General features: G+C 43.1%; 1 protein-coding gene across 11 annotated transcripts in view; it reads left to right on the plus strand.

Annotated features, from left to right (window-relative positions):
- CRB2 (crumbs cell polarity complex component 2) overlaps positions 1–16,024 on the plus strand; it is a 138,639-nt gene that overhangs the window by 43,183 nt on the left and 79,432 nt on the right. For 2 of the 11 annotated variants that reach the window (XM_043530765.1, XM_043530775.1), the window contains exons 1-2: positions 7,592–7,737; positions 14,300–14,432. The exons of 3 other annotated variants lie outside the window; for them this stretch is intronic. Coding sequence is in view for 4 of the 8 variants with exons in the window: in XM_043530771.1 (XP_043386706.1) it covers positions 7,659–7,737 (79 nt within the window). In the remaining 4 variants the exon portion in view is untranslated. Of the gene's footprint in view, positions 1–7,535; positions 7,738–14,299; positions 14,433–16,024 lie in introns of those variants that run through there. 6 more of the 11 variants (XM_043530782.1, XM_043530774.1, XM_043530766.1 and 3 more) reach the window with 5 other exon arrangements.

Consider the following 16,024-nt stretch of genomic DNA (forward strand, 5'->3'; position numbering starts at 1 on the left):
TCCACTGCAGCATGCCTCCCTGTTCTTAATTGACCTTTAGCAGGATGTACGTTAAATGGAATCTTTGCAGCTTTTTCGGAAGATGTTTCTGCAGCCCGTTTCCTCATCATGAATGGCTCCCAATTTCCTTCAGGTGCCCTACTGTCTCCAATAGTCTTTCACAGAACCGATAGTCAGACATGTTGCTGTTTCTTCCTCTAATACAGCATTCCATTCTGTTCCCACCACTTTGACTGAAGTATCCTGCTCATGGAATGACTCTGTGACTACCGCTTTCCTTCTATGGCGTCATTTGAATGCAACTAGAGCTGACCGTGCAAAATGTCAGTAAATGAAGCAAAATATTTCTGGTTTTCATTATGAGCCCCAAACCAGTTCCAGCTTTGCAAGCCTGACAACAGGCTATGGATGAATTTGGGGCTGATTCATAGCATTAGGTGAAAACCTTGAGAAACTTGGTGCTATTGTTTGAGTTTTATTTTGAATTTTTTGACTTGTTTGAACTGGAAACTCAAAGGGCATGAAAGATTCTGACTTGAGATGCTGCTTCCAAAATTACCACAGCTGCCATTTTCTTTCCCTACAAGACGTCTTAGGGCCAGATCCTCAGTGGGTGTAAAGAAACATAGCTCTATTGACTTCAGTGGAGATGTGCTGATTTATACCAGGTGAGGATCTGTCTCTTCACTTTTAAAATGCTGCTTGCCCATTTTGATGTATATTGATTTGTTTACATGGACAAAAGGGTCACTGTAACTTGCTTGAAGAATTTCTGTTAACCTCAGTGCAGAGAGCTCCATCCCAGATTCCTGCAAACAGATACGTATGCTCTTGTAAGCCTCAAATAACGATGCTATTGTTAGGAGGTTGCAATTTGGGGAAATAGCAAGGCCGCCAGGATAGCCAGACCCTGAGTGTGGTTCTACTGTAGGCATGTTATCTGGAGAGCTGTCACGTCAGCGGCTTCTTGTGTCTGACTCAAAGCAGATGCTAAGCATTTATTTCTGTAGAAAGCTACAGGTGAAGACAGGCTATTTACAAGAGACGCTAGCATATCTCGGGCATGGCAACAAGTTGTGAAAGGAAAACAATTTAATATTTTCCACTGGTTTTATTTTTCTTCAGGTGGAGTGATATTTCTTGTTGATATCCTGAATATTTGTGAAAGTGACAGAAAACTGAACTGGGCTGGGGAATTCATTACAATAATGCTGTACAGCTATATCTCCTGAATCTCTTGATCACAGCTCTTTTTGGAGTGGCCATCAGAAGTGCACTTGGGGGAGTGTAAAGAGGAAACATTTAAGGGAGGAAGTGCAGACAGATATTTAGGGGTCTGGTCTTATGAGGTGCTGAACAACTTTCACTGAGTTCAGTGAGCGATGAGGCTGCTGCGTGCTCAAAGTTTCCTCATTGACTTCAGAAGGAGCAGAATGAGTCCCTGTGTGAGGGATTTGCAAAAGAGCAAATCTTGTGGATGTTAAATCCAGGGAATGTTTACTGAAGGTGCATTACTGCAAGGTCTGTTCCACCCTTCATCCATGTGCAGAAGCAGAGAACAGACCCCCAAATGTCTTGGCTTGCAGGGAGTGGGAGCTTCTCTTGTTTTCATAGCTCTCATTTCTTATTCTTTGTGGGTTTCTATTTCAGCTTGTACAATGTCTTGCCTAGGATGCATTCAGCATTATTTTCTGGACATCAGCATTATTCACTGAGGGTTCTATACCCTGTGTTAGTGCTGTAGTGGCTTGCAGGATGGGGGCATTTGGGACAGATTCAAGATTTCTTTTTATTTTTTGATGCAAGATATTGTAGCTATGACCCTGCTGCCTATGGCACAGCTTCCAATCCCACAGGTTAGCCACGACACGTGCAGCAGGTGTGCCCAGAGAGACTCCTGATCCATGACAAGATGTGACAACTCTTCTATCTGTGTGACCCTCTAAAGTAGCATAATTAGGAGAGTGATATGGAAACTGTAAAGTCCAGAGCTGGCTCAATAATACCAGTAACAACAATGGTAATAAATACTGATAAAGTGGGAATGTTGGTTGGAGCAGGGGAATAAAAACACCCTGAGTTTCATTCACAGCTTGTTGCAGGAGTGTGGTCTTGTGATTAGACTTGGGGCTTAGGACACCTGGGTTTTCTTCTCAGCTCTGCCACTGATTTGCTTGAAATCCTACTGAATCAGTCAAGGACAAAATATGAAATTTACCAGACTTCTCAGGATTCTGAAATCCTCTTGATCTTTGCATCCATGAGAATGAACTTTAGAGAGATCTTTCTGCTAGTCTTTTAGGAAAGCCTGGAGGAGCTAAGTTATAGCTTGTAAAGAAGTAATAACACCCCTGAGCAACCTGGTAACTTGGAGCCTTGTTTTCCTTGAGTCTGATCCTGCAAGGTGCTAAGCCTCTCCTGTGAGGTGCTGAATGCCCTCCATGTCTGTTGAAAACAATTGAGCAGTGGGTGTTTAGCATTGCATGTTTTGGCCCCCTCGTACAGAGTGGTGGTTAGCATTTTACCTTTAACATAGTGTATAGTTCTGAGCAAACCAGATACCAAAGCAAAGGAAACAAATGTGTTTCCCAGCTGCATGGGGTTTGCAGCCCTTGTTCAACAGAAACCTTCAAATGTCTCATGCTTTAAAGGGAAACTGTAGGTTAGCAATGAGTTTTCTTTTTTCTTTTCTTTAAAAGCCCTGACCTGCATTATTAATATCAGCTGAGGGGATTAAAGTAGAAAGATTCCCCATTTGAATTTAGTTTGAAAAGAGTTTGCAGTCCCTTTGCACCGTTGGTGCTAACTCTATACTCTTTGCGTTTCACTCCGCTAGGATAGTGAACACATATAAGTCAATTTTCCTGTTTTGGTCCACAGTAGAACCTCAGAGTTATGAATTGACCAGTCAACCACACACCTCATTTGGAACCGAAAGTATGCAATCAGGCAGCAGGAGAGACACAAAAAAACCAAACCAAACCAAAAAAGCAAATGCAGTACAGTACTGCGTTAAAGGTGAATGACTAAAAAAATAAAGGGAAAGTTTCAATAAAGATGAGACAAGGTAAGGAAACTATTTCTGTGCTTGTTTCATTTAAATTAAGATAGTTAAAAAGCAAAATTTTTCTTCTGCATGGTAAAGTTTCAAAGCTGTATTCAGTCAATGTTCAGTTGTAAACGTTTGAAAGAACAACCATAACATTTTATTCAGAGTTATGAACATTGCAGGGTTATGAACAACCTTCATTCCCCAGGAGTTCATAACTCTGGGGTTCTACTGCAGTATGACTCCTTAGGTTTCTTGCAATGACCAGGCACAAACACCCCAAGGGAATGTTTTAAATCCAGACAAACTCTCTCTTAATGAGTTTTGTAAAACCATTCTCTCCACTGCCGAAGACTTCAAGTTCAGGTATTGTACCTGAGAATGTCCCTTTAAAATAAAGGTGCATTTATCTTTCCCGTGTTTCCTTTATTTTCTGGACTCCTGTTTCAATGGTTTACAGCATTTTAGACATATATGAATCCCAGCAACTAGATATACTCTCGGTCAAATAGATTTTCTCTTTTCCGAGAAGGTTTCCCTGGTCTCTAGAGTGATCAGTTGTTCTCACTGTGCACTTCTTGGGGATCGATATGACTTTGATACTTGGAAGCATTAGCGTTCTGTGGCTGTGCAAGTGGTATGAGATCAGCCTATTAACATCTGTTCAAAATTCCCAACATCCCGCCGCTATTAATACATAACTATTTTGTCCTTGCTGGGTTCTGTGGATCTGGCACCTGACACCTGGCTGACACTATGGATTCCACATCTCTCTCGTTCGTTTGTACAATAACTTCTCTCCTTGAGCTGACAGTGTAATCACTGCATAGGACTAATGGCTCCACGGAAACAACTCCTCCATGGTGTGCTACCTCCAGCTTTCTTTCTCTGTGTGTCTGAGAGGGAGAGAGGTACAGGAGCTTTTTTTCAGCCCATGAAGCTGCGTTTTGGCTAAGCAGGGATGAATGAATTGGACCTGGCAGCATTGGGTTTTGCTGCAGTGGCAGCTGTCTGACGTGCATTCTTGTCCAAATATCAGTGTGCCCCAAAGAAAATTTTGTTCTGGACCCTGAATAGTAGGAACCCTGTTCTGGCCTGACACTGGGACTCCACAAGGGTGTGCTAATGACTGATGCATTCTTTGTATTTCAGAGTAACAGCCGTGTTAGTCTGTATTCGCAAAAAGAAAAGGATACTTGTGGCACCTTAGAGACTAACCAATTTATTTGAGCATAAGCTTTCGTGAGCTACAGCTCACTTCATCGGATGCATCTGATGAAGTGAGCTGTAGCTCACGAAAGCTTATGCTCAAATAAATTGGTTAGTCTCTGAACTTCCATTCTTTGTATTGTAATGCTTTAGAGAGAGATCACTGCTCTGTTCTCTGCTAAATGGAATATCCGATGTTTGTGTCAGTGATTAATTGTCTCACACTGTTAGCTAGTTACATAGGGGACAATTGGCTTTAATACTCCTTGCAGAGGATAGAACATCCTGGGGTTTCTATGCTTGGTGAGTTGCATTTTGGGAACTAGCCTGCCTCTGCTAGTGGGAAGGAGAGAGTTGTCTGTGGATTCCTCATGTAGGAAAGCGATACATTTTTTATTCCTCAGCCTTCCTTAGAGGCTCCATTAGTTCTACGGGATTTAGACAGGTTCCCATTAATCCCTTGTGAGCAATTTACTCTACTAGGCCTGAGTGGAAAGGATGGTGAGAAAATTGTTCCATTCTGGCACAGGCCATAATAATAGGCATACAGGGGGAAAATATACATATGATTCATTATGAGATGTATGCAGAGCTAGTGTATTTGGCATTAAAGTTAATTGTTTTCTTCAAATGAAGTTTACTCCTGAGTAAACAAATCAATATCCATCAGTAACTTTTAACTCCAGTGCCCGATGAATACCCACCTTCTCATGCTGCCATATATATACCCATTTAACATTCAGACCACGTTAATCCCCCTATCTTTTAAATTTAGGTTTGCAATTATTTTTACTAATTGATTTTAATTCCTTCTCTTCCTACTTGAACCCTGGAAGGAGATGAGCCTCTGAGATCTAGAATTTTTCTTTTGGACAGTTCTCTCGCCCCTCATCTTTGTAATGTTCTGTGGCTGCATGCACCTGTGAATGTGCATTGGGAATAGAATTTACAGCAGTTAGCAGTTCAGGAGGAAGCTTATGTTTTTTAATCCAGACTGCTAAATTAACCCTTAAACACTTGAAACAAATCTGATCTACGTTCCCATTAGCAGTGCACAGATGTATGTGCACATACCCTTTCTGCATACCTCTGTCTCCTATGAAAAGCGCCCTTCACAGTGTATTCTGCATGTGACCATTTCTTATTGTCTTGCTAGAGCAGGGATTGGGACTGTGACACTGTTTAAATGAGAATTATGGTAGATCTTGTGTTCCCATGTGTTTCTAGTACTGATTCCTCCATAACTAGGGACAATGCACTTTATAACACATCCATCTAATAAGAGTCATTCTCTGTTAAAGTAAGAGAAAGAAGGGTTTGCAAGTGGCTATAGTTACAGTGATTAAGCATTGTGTTGCCTGAACTCCTTATTTTGCATGACAGATTGAAACAGACTGTGCTAAAATGAGAACAGTTAGGCTGGAGGGAGGTTACTAGCAGAGTTCCTCAAGGATCATTTTTGGGACCAATCTTATTTAATTTTATTAATGACCTTGGCACAAAAAATAGGGGTCTGCTAATGAAATTTGCTGATGACACAAAGTTAGAGGCATTGTTAATACAGAGGGGATCGGAATATTATACAGGAATAATTGGATGACCTTGAGCACTGGAGTAGTAGAAATTGGATGAAATTTAGGGACTGATAAAAATTTCTGCTACAATCTGGGGCTCATCATTTGGAAATGATAGAGGAGAAATACCTGGGTGTGTTAGTCAATTGCAGGATGACTATGTGCCATCAATGGTATACAGTTCTGAAAAAGGCAAATGCAATCCTAGGATGTGTCGGGCATGATGTTCCCAGTAAGGATAGGGAAGTATTAATGCCACTGTACAAGACACTGGTAAGATCTTATCTGGAATACTGTGTACAATTCTGGTCACCTATGTTCAAGAAAGATCAATTCAAATTGGAAAGGTGCAAAGAAGGGCTGCTAGAATGATCAAGGGAATGGAGAGCCTATTTTACCAGGGGAGACTTGTTTAGCCTAGCAAAATAGAGGTTGAGAGGAGATGTGATTGCTCTCTATAAATACAGGGGGGTGAGGGGTAAACACAAGGGAGGGAGAAGAGCTGTTGAAGCTAAAGGACAATATTGGCAAATGGGTACCCTGAATAAATTTAGGTTGGAAATGAGAAGGTTTCTAACCATCAGAGAAGTGAGGTTCTGGAACAGCTTCCCATTGGGAGTTGTGGGGGCAAGCAAGCTAATGAGTTTTAAAATGGAGCTTGGTAAATTTATGAATGGGATTATATGACGGGGTTGCCCATGATAACAGGAGATAAGACCTAATGAGCTAGGAGATCCCTTCTAGTCCTATGTCCCTATGAAACAAGACATTGACCTAGCAGCAATGCAGATGTAATAGTTGCATAGGGCGGAAGACTTGCTGGGGTCTGTAACGCAGTCAGTTGCAGATAAATTGGGAGACAGCAGAGATGGGTACTTCCCTGCTCTGCCACTGACTTGCTGTGCAACCTTGAGCAAGTCACATCATCTCCCTGTGCCTCAGTTTCTCCATCTGCCAAATGGGGATAATGATACTTTCTCACTTTTACAAAGTTCTTGGAGAGCTACAGACTGTGCAATGGAAACGCAGAATGTCGTGATTGCCTGACCCATTGCCGGTTACCAAAGTTTACAAATTAGTGAACAAGAAAACAAATATAATTTTAAAAAATTACCATACTACTTCACAAAATGCATTTTGTTAACTTATTCTGATAAAATGTAGTTTCAATGTTAACTATGATTATGCAGCACAATGTCCTGGTTAAAGTGTTGGTACAAGTAACTAAGTCTTAGTGATATTAGACTTTCCTATGTGGCTCTATTCAATTATTTATGCTTATTAATTATCTGGCACTAACAAGGCTAGGCTTTTTCCAAATGGGAAAGAAGAAACAGCCCCTGCCCCTACAGTGCTTACAATCTAATGCTCCAATCTGCAGCTGGAATCCAGCAGACAGATCCTTGGGCCTGCACAAAGGTCAGCATGGAGGAATGGAAATCTTTGCAAGATTGAAGCCTAAAAAACATACAAGGGGTACAGCACAAGGTGGTAATTAGCCATGTTTAGTGTAATGCTCAGGTAACTAATGTATGGCACTGTTTTTTTGAGAGCATTATTAGGTTTGTGTATTGTCAAAGGTTCTCCTATATTTGGATTTTTGTACTATGCAAATATGTAGGAGTACAGCAGGACTGTTTGTGTGTGTGTACATCTTTAAGAAGCTGGCTCTTGTCTAAATGCTTAAGCGAGATCCAGTTGGAGGTAGAGAGAGCCAGCAGGTGGAAGCAGGAGTGTGAGAAAGTTTGTCAAGAGATAAACTACAGCTGCATGTGTACTGTAAGCAGAGAGTCTGTAATGCTCACCACAAGGATCTAACTGGTGATATGCAAGCAACAAGACTGCGTATGGGAGGGGTCATAAAAGACGCCATGCTAAAACAGAATCAATTCCTAATGCTTGCAGGTCAGTGCTGGGTCTTGCAAAAGTTGTATTAATTTCTTTCTCTTGAATTGCCTTACTATTGTGATGACTCAGAGAGGCTCTATCCAAACATCACTTCAGTACACAGCATCTGTGTTAGAAACACACCTTCTAATCCTTAAGATATGTTTTGTTTGTGTTTTTCTCTTTGGTGGCAGGATGCAAGGTACCCACTTGATAGATTTTTATCAAAATTAGGCAGAAGGGAAGTGGCTGGTGGGCCTAGAGAAGGAGATGTGAAGTGTGAAGACAGCCATATAGAACTGCTAAACCTGCTTAAAATGGGGAGTCACCACCCAGCTATGTCTTGTGGAACGAACCTGTTACCCAGAGAGAGAGAGAGAGTTGTTACAGGCTATGAAGAGTGACATTTTTCTTTTTCCTTGCTTTCTCCAAATATTTGGGTTTATTTGTTTTCTTCCACTTCTCACTCAAATACTCGCCTGCTCTCCAGAAAGCCTCTGCCCAATGGGCGGTGTAGGGTCAATCATTCAGAGGCATGTTTCCTGGTAGGCTGCATAGTGTTAACTGCAGACACACGAAGAAGTATCTAAAGTCATATGCACCTTACATATGTAATCAATTTAAGGAGTCAAAAATTCAAGGAGGTTTCTGCTTAATTCCCAGGCCCAGGAAGAGAAGATGCTGGGAATATCCTTGTTGAGTCTGCACTGATAGATGTAGACAGACCCATTTCCCCAACTCACCCCGCAATTAGCCTGATTTAAAGTATTTTGAGTGGAGCCAGCTGCTCTTTCTGATGTTCAGTAGGACTTTGCTTTGAGTAAAGGCATGAGAACAGCTGTTTTGTTAGGAATCTATCCATTTGGTGCAGGGCTCAACTTGTCATTGGTTTTTTGAACTAGTTGCCTTCTGTCCAGATAATAACTGATGTTTGGGAAGATAAACTATGCTAATATCTTGTTGGCATTTTACTCCCCCATCCTATTCATGTCTCAAGAGGGAGCCACAAAGGCAACTCTGCCTTCATATTGAATTCAGTTGACCATCAGCATTGGGAATCACTCCAGGTCTCAGAGTAGCAGCTGTGTTAGTCTGTATCCGCAAAAAGAAAAGGAGGACTTGTGGCACCTTAGAGACTAATCAATTTATTTGAGCATAAGCTTTCGTGAGCTACAGCTCACTTCATCGGATGCATTCAGTGGAAAATACAGTGGGGAGATTTATATACACAGAGAACATGAAACAATGATCAAGGGAATGGAGTGAAACCATACACGCTGTAACAAGAGTGATAAGGTAAGGTGAGCTATTACCAGCAGGAGAGCGAGGGGGGAAAAAATCTTTTGTAGCGATAATCAAGGTGGACCATTTCCAGCAGTTGACAAGAACGTCTGAGGAACAGCAGGGAGAATAAACATGGGGAAATAGTTTTACTTTGTGTAATGACCCATCCACTCCCAGTCTTTATTCAAGCCTAAGTTAATTGTATCCAGTCTGCAAATTAATTTCAATTCATCAGTCTCTCGTTGGAGTCTGTTTTTGAAGTTTTTTTTGTTGAAGAATTGCCACTTTTAGGTCTGTAATCGAGTGACCAAAGAGATGGAAGTGTTCTCCGACTGGTTTTTGAATGTTATAATTCTTGATGTCTGATTTGTGTCCATTTATTCTTTTACATAGAGACTGTCCAGTTTGGCCAATGTACATGGCAGGGGGCATTGCTGGCACATGATGGCATATATCACATTGGTAGATGTGCAGGTGAACGAGCCTCTGATAGTGTGGCTGATGTGATTAGGCCCTATGATGGTGTCCCCTGAATAGATATGTGGACACAGTTGGCAATGGGCTTTGTTGCAAGGATAGGTTCCTGGTTAGTGGTTCTTTTGTGTGGTTGCTGGTGAGTATTTGCTTCAGGTTGCGGGGCTGTCTGTAAGCAAGGACTGGCCTGTCTCCCAAGATCTGTGAGAGTGATGGGTCGTCCTTCAGGATAGAGGTTGTAGATCCTTGATGATGCGTTGGAGAGGTTTTAGTTGGGGGCTGAAGGTGATGGCTAGTGGTGTTCTGTTATTTTCTTTGTTGGGCCTGACCTGTAGTAGGTAACTTCTGGGTACTCTTCTGGCTCTGTCAATCCGTTTCTTCACTTCAGTAGGTGGGTATTGTAGTTGTAAGAATGCTTGATAGAGATCTTGTAGGTGTTTGTCTCTGTCTGAGGGGTTGGAGCAAATGCGGTTGTATCGTAGAGCTTGGCTGTAGACAATGGATCGTGTGGTGTGGTCTGGATGAAAGCTGGTCTGTGATTTGCAGTGCTCATTGACAGAGCTACTGTACAATGAAAACTCTATCCCAGGAGCATAAATGGGCTGGATTTGACATAGTTACTTTAGATGCTTCACTTTTATTGGATTATTGTTTACATTGTCCCAAATTGTATAAAGTTTGCAAAATCCTACAGGGCTATTTTGGCCTGATTTGGCAGAGTTCCTAAAAGTGCATAGATTTGGGTAAAGTCATATGAAGGTACCAAGGCCGTAAGGTTCGGAGTACTATAGACTTTTATCAGACACCTGGGAAAATGGTGCTGTGGAAAGACCCTGAGACCCATGTGGCTGTGTCCTCACTAGGGGAATGAAGTTTATTTTTAACTTCTGTTGAGTGAACCCACATTAGGATCCTAGTGAAGAAAAGACAGTTGTAGATTTAACCCAGGTTGGCTGGTTGAAATAAAACCTGGAGGGGTTAAAAATTCACTTTTGTCCTCTTGGAGACAAGGCCTATGTAGTTGTTAATAAGTAGCGCTCTGCAGCTTCCAGGTGCTGCACTGACACTTGGGAATTAACCCTGTGAGGTGGGTCTAGGCTAAATCAGAACAGCACAATATGGATCCAATTTTAAACGTCTTAGCTCTTTATTTGAGATCTTCAGCCCTTAGAGAGAGGAAGTCCAAAGCTAGCTCCAACCCTCTCAAATGGGTTTGGGGACCCTTCCAAGTTTATCTTTACTTTGCAGATTGGGATGTCAACACAGAGAGAGTCTGACTGGGAAAGGCAACAAGGTGAGCTGTTTGCAGCAGCTGGATTACAAATCTGCAGTTCCTGGCACCCGGGCCCATGCACAGCCTCCAATACTTCTCCGTCAGGGTGGGCAGCATGCAGATTTGCTTAGTGTTCATTTCCTTTTCCAAACTTCCTCAAGGAGCTGGTGTTCCTTATTTCAGTGGGGCTCATTTTCATGAATTTAAACATTACTGAATGCCTCTGAAAGCCATAAAAAAGCAGGATTGGATTGGATTCCAGCTAGGGCATGAGCAACTGAGGACCTGTTTAAAAAGAGCAATTGTGCTGTTAAGCCCTTAGCATTGCATTCAGCCGTCTGATGCAGATGTATAGCAGTGAATGGGATCTGTAGCAGGCTTTAACTGTGCACTTCTGTCTCTTTGCCTGGCACAGGTTAACCTCTCGTGAAGAGAACCTTGCTGAACTCATGCAGTGGGATGAGCTGTGGGTAAAATATCATAGCAGGGCCTGTTGGTTCTAAGTCAGGCATAAAATGGGGCTTCATTCAGCCTGATGCAGCAGCTTGATATTCCAGAGCCATCAAGTTGACTTTGGTTCAGATGCATTGATGAACTCCCACCAGTTAACTGTGCATCATTGAGCAGGCCAGTTACCAGAGCTTATGGTTCACAGGGGCTTGTATTGTGGCTCAATACCAGCTCCCAACAGCTGGACTACTGGGAAGAGCAGCTCAACAGCAGCTTTATTTTTGCCTTCAGAACATTTACTGTAAGAGAAGAAGGGCCTAGAGCTGCCTTTTGGGCAGAGATCGACACTGCAGCCCCAAGGGGGTCTCAGTCTCCCCCTTCCCTGCCCCAGTCACCATGATCCAGCTGATCAGCTAGCATTGGGGGAGCCAAAAACAGAATAAAGTGGGCAAAAACTCTGACTGTTCATTTCATAGAGGTCCCCGCAGTGGCCATTCCTGGTTCTTTTCAGTGTGTAGTCACATGCCCTGGGATTCAGGGGATGATGCATTGGATAAGATTCTTGACAAACCTGCAGAATGAAGTCCAAGCTAACTGGTAATACTGTCATGGAGGTTTTTGAGGTCTCAAGACCAGCAGCTAATCTCTGATCCATCTTCAGCTAGCATGGAGTTGGGAAATGCTCCCAAACATGGACTCCTGAATTGGGTGCCTTGCTGTCACCACACAGTTTATTATTGCAAGGCAGTAGGTGAACTGAGACCTCTGCTTAATATTCAATAATGTTATCACTTTCCTGCCACTACCTCCTGCTCCTGTCTCCCCGGACCTCTGTTTGTTCCTACCATTGTCATAACCTAGACTGAGAGCTGTTTGGAGCAGGGACTGTATAGCTATATACTGCCTGATGCAGCAGGGCCCGTTCCTTGATAAGAGCCTTGAGAGACCATTGCAATACAAATAATGAACTGAAAACAGAGAGCTGGCAAATGAAATTGAGTTGGTGCAGTGCCTATGAACCTTGAAATAATACTTGAACTTTCAGTTGATGCAAAAACTTTTGATTTTTTTTTTTAAACCGGTTTAACTTGTCTCTTTAGGGGTGATTTTTTTTCCAACAGGCTTGTTTTGATCAGCTAATGCTTAACACTTTCATAATGCTCTTTATTCAAAGATGTCCAAGCACTAGGCAGCTCCATGCTGAAAAGCCAGGGTATTACTACATCCAGTATTATATACTCAGTGAGTGTAATTCGTCCCATTTGTTGGCTTCAGTGACAAAAATATGTTCTTTCTAATTACTCCAATGAGCCCTGCAGTGCCAGCAAAGCTCTAGAAGAGGGAACTGGATTCCATTATGGTGCCTGGATCACTAATGGATTTGTTAACTAGGTTCTAATTGAAGGTAAATTCTGTTGCATTTACACTTATATGAAACCCTGTGTGAAGACCTCGGCAGCAAGCTTGAAATCTCTTGTGTCTAAGCAGTGCTGACGTTTGGATATTTGCCTCCTATTAGGTGTCCTATGTGGTATGACAAATGGACGGTATTTGGATGGGTTTCAGAGTAACAGCCATGTTAGTCTGTATTCGCAAAAAGAATGATAATCAAGGTGGGCCATTTCCTGCAGGAATCCAGGTTCTCTCACCCCCTCACCCCCCTCCAAAAACTTTGGATAGGCTATTACCAGCAGGAGAGTGAGTTTGTGTGTGTGGTTTTTGGAGGGGGGTGAGGGGGTGAGAGAACCTGGATTCCTGCAGGAAATGGCCCACCTTGATTATCATACACATTGTGAAGAGAGTGGTCACTTTGGATGGGCTATTACCAGCAAGAGAGTGAGTTTGTCTGTGGGGGGGCGGAGGGTGAGAAAACCTGGATTTGTGCTGGAAATGGCCCTTCTTGATGATCACTTTAGATAAGCTATTACCAGCAGGAGAGTGGGGTGGGAGGAGGTATTGTTTCATGGTGTCTGTGTATATAATAATGTCTTCTGCAATTTCCACAGTATGCATCCGATGAAGTGAGCTGTAGCTCACGAAAGCTCATGCTCAAATAAATTGGTTAGTCTCTAAGGTGCCACAAGTACTCCTTTTCTTTTTGGTATTTGGATGGAGTCCCCAGCGATAAACGTCACGATGACATTAAATGCTTCTGCCCATCTGGCAGTCTTTGCCACAGTGACCCCCCGGGCCCACCAAGCTCCCAGCTTCTGTCTCCCAAGTGAGGCTGGAGATAGCAACTCCTGCACATGTAAGCAAGGCAAGATCAGTACCATATGGCATCTGGAGGAGAGGTAGAAGTTGAATTGGAGATGAGAGTTGGAGCTCTGCGGAGCACAGTTACATCTAACACTATAGTCCCTGCTCCAAAGTAGCCTTATTAGGAAATGTTTGCTTGCCTTTCCCACTTTGACTCCATCAACGGGATTGCTAGCCTGGACATTTAGATGTAGATCTGAAATCCATGACCCATTTTGATGGTCCATGTTACAAGAGATACATGGGCAGCTTCTCCAGCTGGTGAATAGGTCTCAGCACTGGAAGAAATTAGCTGGCAAGCCTCTGAAAATGAAACCTCAAGATGCATTTGTGTGTGGAGCCATTCCTGTGCCATTGTCCCTTCTTTGCATCATGATGGATAAACGCGTTTATGGAAATAGCTGGATGTCATTAGGCTTTGAGCCAGCAGCGTTTGATTCTGGAATGATGCATTCAGTAATGTTTAAATTCATGAAAATGAGCCCTACTAAAATAGGGGAATATCTGTCATCTTGGGTAAAATCTCTCATTCCCCAGCCCTTGGCATTTCCATGGCCTTTATTCATGTTGCCCACAGACATACAGTGCATCATCTTGCAGGGTCATGCTGCCTGCAGACACATGTCCCCTGCCCTGGCTTTCAGGCTGTGTTCATCCTTCCTACTACCTGTCCGTGAATCTTTGTGCAGAGCTAGGGGGAATCAGGCTAAGTGTGGGGTCTGCAGTGAGAGGCAAGCCTGGAGAGTCATCTAAGCAAGCCCAAGTCAGTTTTGTGTTACCCATTGCACTCCATAAAGATGGAATGCATGTGACACTGCAACACCTTCTTTCTTTGTGCAGTTCCTTCCCTCCCCCTGATCAGAACAAGCAGCTCCCACTGGGCCAGGAGAAAGACCTCAAGGGCAAGAAAAACTTACTCTGGAGGACCTAGTTGATGATGGCTCTCCACGTGAGTTGCAGCTGTTAAAAATTGGTGAGTGGCTGTAGTAAGAGAGAGGCATTCACTTGCATTGGAGCAGCAGCACCACCTTCCCCCTCATCACAGATATCCTCGGGAGGTTTTGGGATGAGTCCAGATGAGTATCTGATTTAAAATGGCTCCAGTAACCTCTGGGCCAAGAGAGATGAAGGGTAATGCCTTAAACTATATCGGGGGTGGAACTGGCGATCTGCAAAAAATTAGGAAAAAGAATGGAAGGGGTTGTTGAAGGGCTTGAACTTGAATGCAGGCTCCTGGTGCAATGAGAGAGATCATGGCTGAACAGGCCAAGCTGAAATGGGGAAACAAATAAGCAAGGGAAGCAGCAAACGTTGCAATACAACACTGGCGCTAGGGCTGAGTCCCAGTGCAGCATGAGATGCTATTTCATCAATAAGCAGAAAAGATGCTGAATTATCACATTGCTTCCAGAGCAACTTGGAATCATCCTAGTTGGAGGAGTAAAGTTAGCTAATCAGAGGGGAGCTGTACTACCCTTCTCCCAGGAGTGGGGAATCTAGGATATGAAATAAAAAGGCCAAACCCAAGTACAGAGTGTGATGGAATTGGGAGGGTATGAGGCTACAAACCCTAAACTTTCAGCATTGGGTATGGTATAGTTAGGGATAATCTCCCTGTGGAAAAATGTTATGCAAATATCCCACAGTCTTTGTCATATAACCTTTGCCTCCCCTGATTCCATTCCTAACAGTTCTTGGGCACATCATTCCTAGACTGCAAGGACTTGTATTAGTCCAGTCCTGGAGACAAGCTGTATGGTGCCCAGCAGCCTCTGAAAAGTCCTGATGGCCCTAGGTGTCTGATTTTTGAGGGGGCATCCAGGATTTAGTTACATGTATTAAAATAGTGTCCAAAATTATAGACCCAAATCTCTGAGACTTTCTGATAAGAAATTAACTACCTTAGAGCACCTACCAGTTCACTGCATATAGGGGCCATCAAATAGCCATCACGTTATTAACTTCTGGCCACTACCAGCCTGGGCTGGATTCTCCTGTGGGAGCTGGAGACAAAAAGGTCCCTTTCACAGCACTGAGCTCTCCGTCCTACCTCCTCTTGTAATGGAGCAGCATGTTTCAGCAGAGAAAGGTGAGTACAGAACTTCTCTACATTGGTTGCACCAGTGCAACTCTGAACTGCTGAGGACAGTGCGGTAACTGATGTTGGGGTTAGTGGATTCTGAAATTAGAAGCACTGTCATAGCATTTGAGTGTGGTTTGCTTGCCTTGCTTCTAGTGCTTTACTTGAGAGGAAGAGATCAGAGGAAGAATAAGTAAAGACATGTGCAGATACAAAATTTGTATCTACATCCAATCCACGATTGGCAAAAATGGCTCGTGGATATCTGCATCTGTAGCCACAGATTTGCAGGGCTCTAGGAATAAGCAGATGAAGAGTATTGCCATTGAAGTGTTTTAAATTAAGAAGCATTGCAAGAGCTCTGGTCTTATCCTTTTCCATCCGTTAGGCAGTGGGCTCTGTGCTCCTGGTCACTTCCCAGAGTTAAACTACTGTTCAAGGTGTCATCTGGGCCCAACGCTCCAGTTTTCAAGAACACAGGTGCT

This window comes from Chelonia mydas, chromosome 16 (genome assembly GCF_015237465.2).
Source record: "Chelonia mydas isolate rCheMyd1 chromosome 16, rCheMyd1.pri.v2, whole genome shotgun sequence".
In the NCBI taxonomy this organism is placed as follows: Eukaryota; Metazoa; Chordata; order Testudines; family Cheloniidae; genus Chelonia; species Chelonia mydas.